The following is a 14,858-nucleotide window of genomic DNA, read 5'->3' as shown; positions in this document are numbered from 1 at the left end:
TAAAAATTAATTGGGATAACGATAGTACGTTTACCCATCAACAGCAAATTATTACTTTCGTCTCTCTCACTTGGGAAGTTGATATAATTTCACATTCCACGTATCGAGTCTTACTGCTCTATCGGTGTGAATGAATGAAATCTGCTGCAAAATGATCAAGGTACAGGATAACGTGATTCAATAACAAAATGGAATTCAAATCAATAACTATGTTTTATATCTTGGTAATTAAGTTACATACAATGAAGGTTGTCGGATTGTGTATATTGATTCTTTCTCTTAATAGTGTACTTTACATCTTTTAATTAATATATAATTGGGCAGACTTTTCTATGCACAAATTCAATATATTATTAATAACGCAAAAGAATAAAGGTTTGCGATTGTTTATTATTTAAAAAAAATAGAACAGGTAAAACCAACGGCCTTAGTAAAAAAGTATTTGTTTTCAAAGCTTCTCAACTTCAGAATTAGTTTTGCGAGATGAATCTGGAGAAGACGAAACGCGCATCTCGCGGCTAATGAGTTTTTTGCAAAAGCGACATCTTCAATATTCTTAAAGCGCTGGCGTATGAAATAGATTAAAGAGTCGATTTTTTTAACATTACTTTATCGATTATTTCTGGTACATATGAAGTATAATGAATATCAATCAGATTTGAATTAAACAATCTGACCGTGTAAGCTCCAGTATCACTACAGATTAAACACAAATTCGTTTCAGAAATTCCCGACGAATTATGCAGAATAGCTCAAAAACAATTTGAGAAGGTATTGCATCATTTATTAGAGCAAGAAAAATGGATGCAATTATACCAATTGGTAACAACACATAACAGGAAGCATGGCATACTGAGTCTTTCTGGATTTGCATCTGCAATACAAATTGAACAATTAATAGCTCACCTAGATAAAGAATTTCCAAATGAGCAATCTCCAAACTTAATTGAGAAGGTAGTAGACTGCTTTCTCCGGAATGGTGGAAGGGTAGACCGAGGTAAAGTTTACACATGTGATGTAAATATTTGTAAAATTATTTTTTATACAATGACTTTTATATAAGAAACTTTTCAAATACATAATTTATAATATATCTCAAAAAAAGATATGCATAAAATCATTAAAACTAAACTAAGAAAATTGGATGCGGCATTAATTGAATAATTCATGACACTCACTCAATTTTCAAGTTTAAAAAAAACCTCTATAGTAAATTGATTCTCTCTTCCATCTTCAAATGACATTGAAACCTTCAGCACAGAGCATTAACAAATAACGTTTCAGTTGCACTTACCACTAATTTGAACGAATTTTAGTTTCATGTTGATAGATCCCGGCATCAAGTGTTACAATAGTGGGGTAGTAGTTACATATCAGAAAATATCATGAGTAATAAGATATGCTTAATACTATAACTATTTGTCCGCTACTAATTGTATAATGCATACGTAATACAATCATTGGCCACAAGAATGACTTACTGTATGTGTCTCTCCTTCAAAAAGCATAAATTTCGTAAACTAGCAAATGGATGCTTGATATATAAAGAATATTGTACAATAACGTTTAAAATATGAAAACAATGCATCCAAGTTGATAAATGCGACGCATTTAATGACCTTAATTTGTGATTTGTATAGAGAAATTTATATAAGACTATATGATTTGGAAAAAAGATAATTTCTGTGATTTTCTAAAGAACATTTCATTATTACTTTCTGCATTAATTTCCGTGTACGTTAATATCAAGAAAGATTAATAGAATAAAATAAGTGACAAAATAAGAAAATATTTTTAAAAAAAAAACCTAAATAAACATCATAGAAAATAAAACCTGAACATAATAAAATTAACACAACCATTAACAGGAAATTGACTACTATGATTGAGAGGGTACTTAGTGTTTCCTGTTCCACAAGCAAATGCCAATCATGGTATTGTGTATGACACATAGTATCTAGTTATAATACATAATCAATGACGAAAAACAGCTACAATAATTCATAGAAATCAGATTAGGAAACACAAAAATGTTTTATTATTACTTTGATATTATATTGTTAACCTTTATTTATTTGTAGGTGGCCAGATTTGTATAACAAATGCTGTTGATAGACAGTGGTATAACTTGCTCAATACACTGATCTGTCATTATCATTGTGATCCTCAATACTTAAATCTTGAACCCTGCAGTACTCCTATTCATTCTGCATTATTTCTTGGATTGCATAAAGATCCAGGTAAGTTTATTTCTTTAATATACCACCAATATATAAATTCGTTTGTTTTCTGAAATATTCAGTAAAGAGAACAGTACATTTGTATATAATTAAAACCCTTTATACCTTCTTGATACGAAAACAGTGTCCGTACATTGTTAATGACGTTGACTTTTTTTAAATAAATGCACGTTTTGTTCCATTGCAGGAAACTTCTCTGTTTTCAACAAATGTCTGGAATTATATGCTAAAAATCCAGATAAGTATGCAAGGTTGGATCCAAAGCAGTTAGACATAAATGAAAACACGCTTTTTCATTTAGTTGCTAAAGAAACATATAACACCAAATTGATACAAGTGGCTGTACTATTACAACAGAAACGTGTTCCATGTAAAGTACAGAACAAGGACGGGAAATTGCCTCTCGATTATCTTAAAGCGAGCGATCCTCGTTACAAAATCCTCCAGAAAGCAGTTGAATACGACACAAGCCAAATGAAAACTGCTGAAAAACAAAAAAAGACAACTGATGAACCTACAATTCCTAAGCCAACCGTAGAGAAAAGGCAAGACACATCTGTTTTGAACATGGAACGTATTAAAGATAAACCGACGCAATATGATAAAAGTATTGACAGCAAACCAAAACTAACAAATGAATCATATCTTTTACAAATTCGAAAACTGATAGATTCCGTTAGTCCAAAACAATCCATATTGGATCATTCAAGTGGAGATCCGTGCAAAGAAATAAATGTAAGTTAAATTTTTCACTAGGTAAACAGACTATTTGGCGTGTGAACCAACTTGATGCAATTAGAACAGTTTTACTCATTTGGCTTTTGTCTGACTTGTTTTTGTTCTCATATGAAGTAAAATTCATACAAACAATTCTAAAAGCCAAAACTAGTTTTTAGCTCACCTGGCCCATAGGGCCAAGTGAGCTTTTCTCATCACTTCGCGTCCGTCGTCCGTCGTCGTTGTTAACTTTTACTAAAATCTTCTACTCTGAAACTACAGGGCCAAATTTAACCAAACTTGGCCACAATCATCATTGGTGTATCTAGTTTAAAAAATGTGTCCGGTGACCAGGCCAAATAACCAACCAAGATGGCCGCCATGGCTAATAAAGGGCTCCGCTTTAGCGCATGATACGCCCGTTGCTCTTTTAACTTGTCTTTTATACTTTAAATGAATTTATATGATCAACTAGAAATATATATATAAATCAAAAGGGATGTTACATTAATATATTCACCAAAGTTTCATAAAATCCCCCTTTTTTAAGTATAAAAATTCATTACTTAAGAAAACGTAAAATCTAAAATTTATAAAAATGGAAAGGGAGCTTATGTCAATAGATATAAATAATTTATCAAAGTTGCATAAAATTTTGTGAAAGTGTAAGTTATTGTCCCAAAATTGGAAAATCCCCCCTTTTTTTAAACATAAAAATTCATAACACGGAAATGTAAAATCTGAAATTTATAAAAATTGAAAAGGAGCTTACATCAATAGATATAAACAATTCACCAAAGTTTCATGGACATTGGTGAAAGCCTTTTTGAGTTATTGTCCGAAGTGTTGAAAATCCCCCTTTTTTTTATGAATAAAGCCCCATAAATCCAAAACTTAAAATCTGAAATTTATAAAAATTGAAAGGGAGCTTACATCAATAGATATAAACAATTCACCAAAGTTTCATGGACATTGGTGAAAGCCTTTTTGAGTTATTGTCCGAAGTGTTGAAAATCCCCCTTTTTTTTATGAATAAAGCCCCATAAATCCAAAACTTAAAATCTGTTTATAAAAATTGAAAGGGAGCTTACATCAATAGATATAAACAATTCACTTAAGTTTGATGGAAATTGGTGAAAGTGTTTTTGAGTTATTGTCCGAAGTGTGGACGACGGACGGACGGACGGACGGACGGACAGACGGACGGACGGACAACGGTATACCATAATACGTCCCGTCTAAAAGACGGGCGTATAAAAATAGAACATAGAGGTAAAATGTAGATTTTGGCTTATATCTCTGAAACCAAAGCATTTAGAGGAAATCTGACGGGATAAAATTGTTTATCAAGTGAAGATCTATCTGATCTAAAATTTTCAGATGAATCAGACAATCGGTTGTTGGGTTGTTGTCCCTGAATTGGTAATTTAAAAAAAAATTGTCGTTTTTGGTTATTATTTTGAATACTATTATAGATAGAGATAAACTGTAAATAGCAAAAATGTTCATCAGAGTAAGATCTATAATTAAGTAGTCAACATGACCAAAATGGTCAGTTGATTCCCTAAGGAGTTATTGCCCTTTATAGTCATTATTTTTTTAATTTTCATAAATTTGTGTAATCTTTTACAAAAATCTTCTCTGAAACTACAGGGCCAAATTTAACCAAACTTGGCCACAATCATCATTGGGGCTTTCAGTTTAAAAAATGTGTGCGGTGACCTAGCCAACCAACCAAGATAGCCGCCATGGCTAAAAATTGAACATAGGGGTAAAATGTAGATTTTGGCTTATAACTCTGAAACCAAAGCATTTAGAGCAAATCTGACAAGGGTTAAATTGTTTATAAAGTCAATATATATCTGCCCTGAAATTTTCAGATGAATCGGACAACCGGTTGTTGAGTTGCTGTGCCTGAATTAGTAATTTTAAAGAAATTTTGTCGTTTTTGGTTATTTTTTTTTGAATACTATTATAGATAGAGATAAACTGTGAACAGCAATAATGTTCAGCAAAGTAAGATCTACAAATAAGTCAAATGACAAACATGGTCAGTTGATCCCTTAAGGAGTTATTGCCCTTTATAGTCATTTTTTTTTTAATTTTCATACATTTTTGTAATCTTTTACAAAAATCTTCTTCTCTGAAACTACAGGACCAAATTTAACCAAACTTGGCCACAATCATTATTGTGGTGTCTAGTTTAAAAATGTGTGCGGTGACCAAGCCAGCCAACCGAGATGGCCGCCATGGCTAAAAATAGAACAGGGGTAAAATGTACATTTTGGCTTATAACTCTGAAACCATAGCATTTAGAGCAAATCTTACAGGGTTAAATTGTTTATCAAGTCAATATCTATCTGCCCTGGAATTCAGATGAATTGGATAACTGGTTGTTGGGTTGCTGCCCCCAATTGGTAATTTTTTAGGAAATTTGACGTTTTTTTGTTATCATCTTGAATACTATTATAGATAGAGATAAACTGTAAACACCAATAATGTTCAGCATAGTAAGATCTACAAATAAGTCAACATGATCAAAATGGTCAGTTGACCCCTTAAGGAGTTATTGCCCTTTATAGTCAATTTTCAACAATTTTCATTAATTTAGTTAATTTTTGTAAATTTTTACAAAATAATTTCCTCTTTTACTAATGGGCAAAGTTCATTATAGATAGAGATAATTGTAAGTAACAAGAACGTTCAGTAAAGTAAGAACTTCAAACACATCACCATCACCAAAACACATTGTTTTCATGAATCCATCTGTGTCCTTTGTTTAATATGCACATAGACCAAGGTGAGCGACACAGGCTCTTAAAAGCCTCTAGTTTAACTTCATTTCAAGTATTCTAATAATGTTTTGTCACGCATTAACCCTCATTTCCCAGCAGTCCAAAGTAAAATTAAAAAATGTGGAATCTGCTCATAATGAGATACATTAGCGACATAACCTCGAAGTCTTAGATTTTTGAACACCATTATAGTCGTCTGGCTTGTAAGTTACGTGATTGTAGCGTTTTCACTGAATGTGAATTGGCGAAGTTGAAGCACGCATATCAGGTGACGCTTAACCTGTTGATGCACCCTGTTTCCCTCCTTTAAAAATGCTTGCATACATAAAAAGTAAGATCACAAAAATACTGAACTTATAGGAAAATCAATTCGGAAAGTCAAATTATCACATGGCAAAATCAACTAACAAAACGCATCAAAAACGAATGGACAAGAACTGTCATCCTTACGGTATCTTCCACCTCTTTTTGTACAATACCTTAGTCTTTTCCTGCTTTATTGTGTTATCGAGTAATCATGACTTTGACATATAACCCACACCCCTTTTCAATAGTATATTAGTTTTGACTATACGCTCGATCTAAAGAACATATCACAAACAAATGAAGTCTGTTAAGAGCCATTATTTGGATCCTGAAATGGCAAAAAAAGCGGAAATACTCAAACCCGTCACCTTTTAGGAACTATAAATCAGAGCATAAAACAAAACTTATATATATTTTTTCGTCTGAAACTTTGATTTTCCTAAGAAATAAACCATATCATATTGAAATGTTTTAATTTTAGTATTTTTCTTTTAAGATATGCGTTAAACTGAATAAATCATCGGATGATTATCAAAGTGTTTTCCTTTTAGGTTGAAAAAATACCTGTAGACAATGAAGATGTTGATGAATCAGAAATTGATCAGATGGATTTAGGAGTAAGTTGACAAAGAAAAAAAGAATTAATTTTCAGTTTTGAAAACTCATATTTATATTTATATTTATCTTCTTTTAAATATATGCGCTTGTATATGGAATAATCATCAGACAAGGCTACACTTATCTCTTAGATATTTCTTAAATGCAATACAATGTATCCAGAGACATTTCCAAATGCCATTGATTAATAACATGTTTTAATAGAATAGAAGATAGGTGCTTGCATTGCCATAACAAAATAAAAAAGAAATAAAAAAAAAACGAACTTAATTGTATTTAACACTTTTTTTTTATCTATTTGAACAAAAAGTAAAATCACAAAAATACTGAACTTAGAAGAAAATCAATTTGTAAGTCCATAATCACATGGAAATTTCAAATAACAAAACGCATCAAAAACGAATGGACAAGAACTGTCATATTCCTGACTTGGTTCAGGCATTTTCAAACGTAGAAAATGGTGGATTAAACCTGGTTTTGGTACAGGCATTTTCAAACGTAGAAAATGGTGGATTAAACCTGGTTTTATAGCGCTAATCCTCTCACTTTGATGACAGTCTCATCGAATTCCGTTATATTTACATTGATGCGTTAACTAAACAGACACAATAAATAAAAAGTCAAAATATGGGTAGATCGGTCATCATCGTATAACAATTTTAAAGGGGACAATTAAACAGAATACAAAAACATCTAAACAAATGATCATGCGGCTGAAATAAATATTGATACATGAAAATTAAATCAATTGTCTTATTCAATATGCTTTGACATTTCTGTGTTTATATGAATATATTTTTACATGGTGAAGTGTTTTTAGTGTGTTATGGTTTAGTAGCAACAGCAACGTCTTGCAACTAATATATACATTCTGTCATATATCGGGTTTTTTATTCTAAAAATGTAATTATCTAAAGGGCATAGAGCATATTATCTTATGTTTTAAGTTATTGGTGACATTTTGACTTTTGATGAAGCAAACTGTTGATCTATCATACCAATTATATTTACGGTTTTTTGCTTAATGTGACACCCGTCGTGTTGCTCATGTTATTACAAACCCGGTAAATAGTCTGCTTAACTAAACACGCAGAACATTGTTTTGAATATTGTAATATAAACATAATGAATTATACTGAGATTTTTCTTAAACGAGTTATTATTTAATATCACAATTGAAGGATTTAAAAAAATAATAATATGACATTGTTGCGATAAACTAACATTCAACATAATTCTACTTTCGACAAGAATATTCTTCAATCATTAAAATTCTATACTTTGGCATAGAACTTATAAACATTATTCATTGTTAGGGAAGCATTCCAAAGTCTAATAGTCTATACAGCTGTGGTTTATAGTATGCTTTTATATGTCAATCAATAGTATATTCACTTTAGAAGAACGAGTTCAGGCAATTGTATACAACATCAAAGGGCTTTATGATATGAAGGGCAGTCAGAAGTTAAACAAAAACTACCATCGTTGTGTGAGCGTAGTCAAAATGCTGTATGGAATCTTTTAAGAAATTCAGATTATCGGTTTTTGTTTCAGTAACAGTATGGAATATTTTGAGATTATTTAAATGCTGGTTTATTAAAATATTGACAGTTTTTAAAATAAAAAGAATAACGATGTATAAAGCATTATCTATGATAAAAAAAATTAGCCTTTTTAGATACAGTATGTGTTACCACTAGTGTCTTAAATTTAATGTCTTCAACCTTGTATACGACAAAATCACCTTGTGAGTTCTTGAATATCATTTTTGTATCGAGTTAATATATGATGTATGAACATCTTTAACTCTTCCTACCTTAAACTCAAAATGTTTATGTAAAGTAAAGCAATTCTTTTAAATAATATTCCTATATCAAAACAGTATATTTTGAGTTTTCTTCAGCCAGCCAGCCGAGATGGAATAGTATCACACAATTACTGAATTATGTGTTATATTGGTTTTCTTATGAGTATTATCGGTTGGATAGTATAGAAGATAGCCGATATAGTTCTAATGCGAACAATACAGCATGTTACTATGCAAAAAATTATCAGGTGTGCCAAAACATTGACATGAAAATCTAATTGTAAAATTTTCAGAACATAAACATTTTAGAATTAAAAAAAGGTAGAACATCCAACACATGTAAAGGTCAACTTTGGTACACATGAAAATACAATTATAAGCCTTCCTATAAAACTTTAAACAAGTTTATTAATAACCATAAAGATTCCAGGTTTTTATTTTAAATTTTTGTGATGTGGTAGTCATGGGATTAATTCATACTTGTTGCAGCCTAAAACATTAATTTTTTTAACATGATTGTTAAAGTTTGGACATATACAAAATTATACCTTATTTGTTTTTATCCTATTTGAAATATATTTTATAGATCTGGCATGGGAGCTTAGAGGGGAAACAATGGGAAGTTGAATGCACTTCTGGTGTTTTAAAAAGTCTACAAAGTAATCGAATTAAGAAAGTGTATAAGGAAAGAATAGTGAAGATCGTCAACGCCTTGGCTTCTGGGATTTACTCAAAAAATCTTTTCAAACCGTTAGTGACGGGTTCTGGTAGAATAAAACTTTTTGAATCAAAAATATCATCTGCAAGTAGACTTATATGGGAAGTAGGTAAACAATTTTCAGATCGACTAACAATGCGATGTGAACAACAAGTGAATGTGTACACAGATATTATCAGAATCTGGGAAGTTGTAATGGAACATAAAAACATCCATCAAGCCGTGGAAAGAATTGTAAGTTCAATTGAGAAATCTCACGAAAAAGGAGCATCTTGTCTCATTCAGAAAAAACTTTGTGGTATGAAAGCACGGAATATTGATTTTAACACACGACAGAACAACCAAAACGATAATCGCGAGTTAAAAACACCAAACATTTATGTTGAATCAGATCAAGGCAAGGAGAAATTGGCTGAAGAAATATCTTTTTTTCCACCTGCAAGTTCAAAAGAGACGGAGTACAGTACTATCAAGTTCTATACATTTTCTTCCAATGTTGCATTAAACATTTTGCACCAGATGAAAGGAGAGTTCCCTTTTCGAGTCACAGATGTTGAATATCAGATAACGAACCTACCATTCGACGCACCAATAGTTTTGATTGGTCGCAGTGGAACCGGCAAAACAACATGCTGTGTTTATCGCCTTTGGTACAGGTTTCAACAGTTTTGGTGGCCGAAGATTATTGACCAAGCGACACCGGACGATATACAAATCGAACATACAGACGATTTTAAAGGTATTTGTTTATTATAAAATATACTATCATATACTTTGTATTCTGTTTAATTCTTGTTAAATTTCCAATGCTCATGAGCGATTTCTTTTATAACATGCTGAATATCGGTGGTTCTTTCCGGGCATCCCAATAAAGACCGACCCTCACGAAATCTTTCCATTCATGATTTTATCAATGCATTTACAGTTTACTCGTAGTGATACCCTACTCGCTCTGATAATAGCTTGTACAATGTTTAATAGGCTGGAGTTTATATTCTTTTTTTCTTCAAGCGGGATTTATGAGTTATATATACAACTCTCTTGCATGCCTGGTAAGTAAAAGAACATACGATCAAATATTATATGGACAGTGAATATCAAACTAGACAATCGCCTCTATTTACGATATTTGCATTACAGAAAAGCAAACATTATAATATCGCATACATAAACATTTGTTAGTCGATTCATATCATAGTTTATCATATGTTTAGTAGTAAATACAGTAGTTTTGCATATTTGATAAAAAGCCTGCTGTTTAATCCATATCGCGCAACTTTGATGCGCACCCTTTATCGCATACCCTTTATCACACCCCTACCCTTTATCACACCCCTACTTTTTTGTTTTTGTTTTTTTTACATAAAGTCAGTTTTGGTTTCCCCAAAATAGGTCAGTTTTTTGAATGACGTCATTGTTTAGTATGTGACGTCACGACCGTCAAGTTTTCATATTGTATGTGACGTCACGAACGTCAAGTTTTCATATTTTTTGGCACCCTAAATGCAACTATAAAAAATACAAAACACACAAATAAATACAATAATAAACAAAGTATTTTTAAAACAACAGCACGCAAATTGTAAGGTAACCCAGGTGCTTCGGATAAGTAATTGAGCAGTTCTTTTAAGGCCTTTTAAACAAGACAAAAGTAGAACTGAAGGTAATCCCGTGCTATGGATCAGAAAACAGTTCATATAATATAATACTCTTCTGTTGAAATATATGATAAAGCGTATAATACATGGCAAAATCCGTATCACATGCCGTATCACCCTCGACCAATATCATCCCTCGGGCCTAAAGGCCCTTGGGCTGATATTGATGTCTCGGGATGATACGACATATGATACGGATTTCGCCATGTATTATTCTCTATATAATGTTCAACTATTTTATACTTTAAAAACCAACACTGCTCAATATAGAATTTAAATGTCATATTATTTACATTATCATTTTGAGGATTGGTATTTCATTTCCAGAGAAGACGGAAGATAGTAGAGAAACTTTTCTTCCTGATAAACAGGAATCAATGAATGACCACGTCGTAGATGAGAGCTTGCATGCAGAAATTCGTGAAACGAATGTAAAGAGCAGTGAAGCTTGTTTTAACAAAAGTTTTTCTGCTTGCGATGAAGACGAAAGTAATCAATGCAGTATTGGAAAAAAAGACGCCAAAGATGAGATGAGATGTGATGAAAATAATGATGAATTACGTCAAATATTCATAACAAAAAATGGTGTGCTTTGCAGGGAAGTCCAGAAAATGTTTACAAGTTTTGTCGAAGGCGATGAAATTACATCACGACTATTTCAAACGAAAGATAACGAATTGCCAAATCGTTTTCAGGATATGAAAAAACTTCAGTACCCAGTGTTTATTACCGCTAAACATTTTTGGTTAATGATTGATGCTACCTTAGGGCCTCCATACTATTTTGAAAGACATATTGACGGGAGATTAAAGTCTGAAATACAAGGATGGACGGACATCGATGATTTGCAAATAATTTTAGATGACGAATTTGATTACGAGTACAGTGATGACAGTGAAAGTGACGAAGAGGAAGAAGAGGTAGATCAAAATATAACTCTCGTTGAAAACAAAAAAACTCGTATGAAGAAAGTTGATCCGAGACGGGAAGTGACTTACGAGGTGTTTGAAGATGTTATTTGGCCTCGCATTATCGGAAAGTTTAAAAAGCATAAAGGGAAATATCACCCGTCATTAGTTTGGACCGAAATTATGTCTATTATCAAAGGGTCTTATGAAGCAATCTATGGCGGAAGATTTTTGGATAAGAATAGCTATTTTGAAATAGGAAAGAAGCAAGCCCCAACTTTCGTCGATGAAAGAGAAATACTTTACTCTTTTTTCCTTGAATATGAACATATTCGACAAAACAAACATATGTTCGATCAAACAGATCTAGTTCAAAATTTGTATCAAAGATTTCGCAAACAGAAAAATCCAAAATGGAAAGTAAATGAAATATATGTTGATGAAGCTCAGGACTTTGCCCAGGCTGAACTGTTTCTGCTTATCAAACTTTGTGAAAGTCCGCATGGAATGTTTGTGACTGGTGACACAGCTCAAAGTATCATGAAAGGAATAGCATTCCGGTTTAAAGATCTAGTCAGTCTTTTTCATTACGCCAGTAAGGACTCATCAGTAAGTTTAAATTCAAATTATAAAATCAAAGTACAAAACTGTTTGATGCTGTTCTTTATGTGTAGTCTTTTAACTCTGGTTCTAATGCCTTAAATAAACTACATCGATTTTATAAGCTTTGAAATAAAAAAAAAACTTATTATAATGAAGTTCAATTTTCTTTAATTTTTATTTCGTTTTACAAAAACGTCAAAGTTATGATGAAACAAGGACCTGCGATGAGGACTTATAATTAAATAGCTATATAGGAACGTCGATAAAATATAGGAATGAGGTTTTGAAGAGTTTCATCAAAACTTGTAAAACGTTTACCATTAATGACATTGTGTTTGGTTTAATAACATATTTGTCTTAAATACAGACATTTTAATCTGAGCTTCAACATTTGTAGGTTAAAACTGTCGGGGTTTCTGTTCAACCAGATCATATATACGAGCTTCCGCACAACTATAGGTCACATTCAGGAATTACAGCTTTGGCTACAAGCGTACTTGATATTCTAAAAGACTTGTTTCCTGATTCCTTCGACAGTCTTCCAAGTGATCAATGTCTATTTAAAGGACCGAAACCAGTTCTTCTCGAGACGATTTCCTCTAATTCGCTGAGTCTTATCTTATGTGAAAACGTCAGAGAAACCTCTAAAATTGAATTTGGTGCACATCAAGCGATTTTAGTGGTTAATGACAAAGCACGTGACAATATTCCAGAGGAAATGAAAAGTGGACTTATTCTTACATTATACGAGGCAAAAGGATTGGAATTTGATGATGTTTTGCTTTACAATATATTTACCGATTCAGAGGTAACGATGGTCTTTAAAGTAATTAATCATTGAATAGTGTTAGTCATCTGAATTTCTGATGATCAATTTAGTTTTAAAAAAATGGGAAAGGGAAAACACAGATATTGGTCCTTTCTTTTACAAAATGAGCAAATAAAGGCAACAGTAGTATACCACTGTTCGGATTGAGAAAAAAACAAATCCGGGTTACAAAATAAAACTGAGGGAAACACCTCAAATATAAGAGGAGAACTACGACGATACAACATACACTTATTCATGCATATTTTCAACCATGCGTAAACGTATATCAACATGATAAGGTGTGATAATGAAAAATTTATTCACCAGAGACTAAAAGACACAAATGTAAACAACGATAATGCACTGTACTTTCTTCAATAATGAGAAAAACCGATGGTGTGTCATCTATAAGAAACTTCGATAAAAATGAGAAGTTTTCACTTATTCAATAGTGTGTATTCACCGCGATATATAGCAATTAAATTAAATCCAGCGCCCATATTGCTATACATTTTTGTTGGATCTATTCATTTTCATACGGTATTCTCAATTCTATAATCGATTTATGCCAATAGAATATAACCAAACTAATCTCGAAACCAATCAGAACTGACTTTTGTTACGTAATAAAATCAAGATGGTGGGTGAATCGTATGCAACTAATAGTTAAGTATCGTCGTGATTAGCACTTAGGTTCTTCACAAAGAAAAGCGATCTCTTTCCCACTTTAACTTCCGTATAGCTGCCTACGAAAAGTATAGTGATTAAAAAAAAGAAACCAAGAACAGAAAGAACGCCATCGAAACAGGAGAAAAATGATAACCTTTTTCATTACATAATTTAATTAGATGACAATGCGAATACTTAACATTACGGCTAAAGTTAGACCAATGAAATTCAGTCATTTGTCAGCGATGTAACGGGTTTAAATGGTTTGTTCTATATTATATAAATAAGTTAAAGTAATTGACTGTACAAACTTTGATGTTTATTTTGAAATCCGTCAACAAAATAACATGTATTTTCAGGCTACAAAAGAATGGAGAGTTGTTTTATCGTTTCTCGAAAAGCTTGTAAAGAAAGACTCCAAGAATGAATCAAAAATACCTTTGCAAATGTCAACAGGTAAAAACAATGGATTTAGCATACATTTTATATGAAGATAATTTTATACATGTAAACAAAATAAATCTTTTTTCACAAAATTGAAAGAGAAAAAAAAATAGAATCTGTTTCAGTTATAGTTATAGTGTGGTATATAAATTCAACTTTATGTCAAGCTTGCTGCTTGTTCCATTGTTTCACTTTAAATGTTCTAATATATTTCTTTTTAATGAATTACCTACATGATAAACACGCGTTCATCCTTCTCCACTAACGATCAAGTTAACAGGTAACATTAAAATGAATTCAAATGAGTAAAATATTAACTTTCAAGCCATTAAATACATTAGCGAAGGTTTTTTTATGTCCCATTTATGAGCATTATGTTTTCTGGTGTGTGCGTTCGTTCGTCCGCCCGTTGTACCGTTCGTTTGTCTGTCGTGCTTCAGATTAAAGTTTTTGTTTAAAGTTTTTGGTCGAGCTAGTTTTTGATGAAGTAAAAGTCCAATCAACTTGAAACTTAGAACACATATTCCAATGATATAACCTTTCTAATTTTAACGCCAAATTAGA

At 31.9% G+C, this 14,858-nt stretch overlaps 1 protein-coding gene across 1 annotated transcript in view; it reads left to right on the top strand.

Annotated features, from left to right (window-relative positions):
- The window catches only part of LOC139516698 (uncharacterized), a 61,338-nt gene that overhangs the window by 33,184 nt on the left and 13,296 nt on the right, over positions 1-14,858 (top strand). Inside the window, exons 16-23 of the mRNA XM_071306990.1 lie at positions 725-997; positions 2,082-2,240; positions 2,428-2,975; positions 6,610-6,675; positions 9,070-9,940; positions 11,187-12,376; positions 12,768-13,178; positions 14,210-14,306. Coding sequence (XP_071163091.1) covers positions 725-997; positions 2,082-2,240; positions 2,428-2,975; positions 6,610-6,675; positions 9,070-9,940; positions 11,187-12,376; positions 12,768-13,178; positions 14,210-14,306 — 3,615 coding nt within the window. The remainder of the gene's footprint in view (positions 1-724; positions 998-2,081; positions 2,241-2,427; positions 2,976-6,609; positions 6,676-9,069; positions 9,941-11,186; positions 12,377-12,767; positions 13,179-14,209; positions 14,307-14,858) is intronic.

The sequence above is a fragment of the Mytilus edulis genome, chromosome 1 (genome assembly GCF_963676685.1).
Source record: "Mytilus edulis chromosome 1, xbMytEdul2.2, whole genome shotgun sequence".
Classification (NCBI taxonomy): Eukaryota; Metazoa; Mollusca; class Bivalvia; order Mytilida; family Mytilidae; genus Mytilus; species Mytilus edulis.
This window is presented reverse-complemented; position numbering and strand designations above follow the sequence as displayed.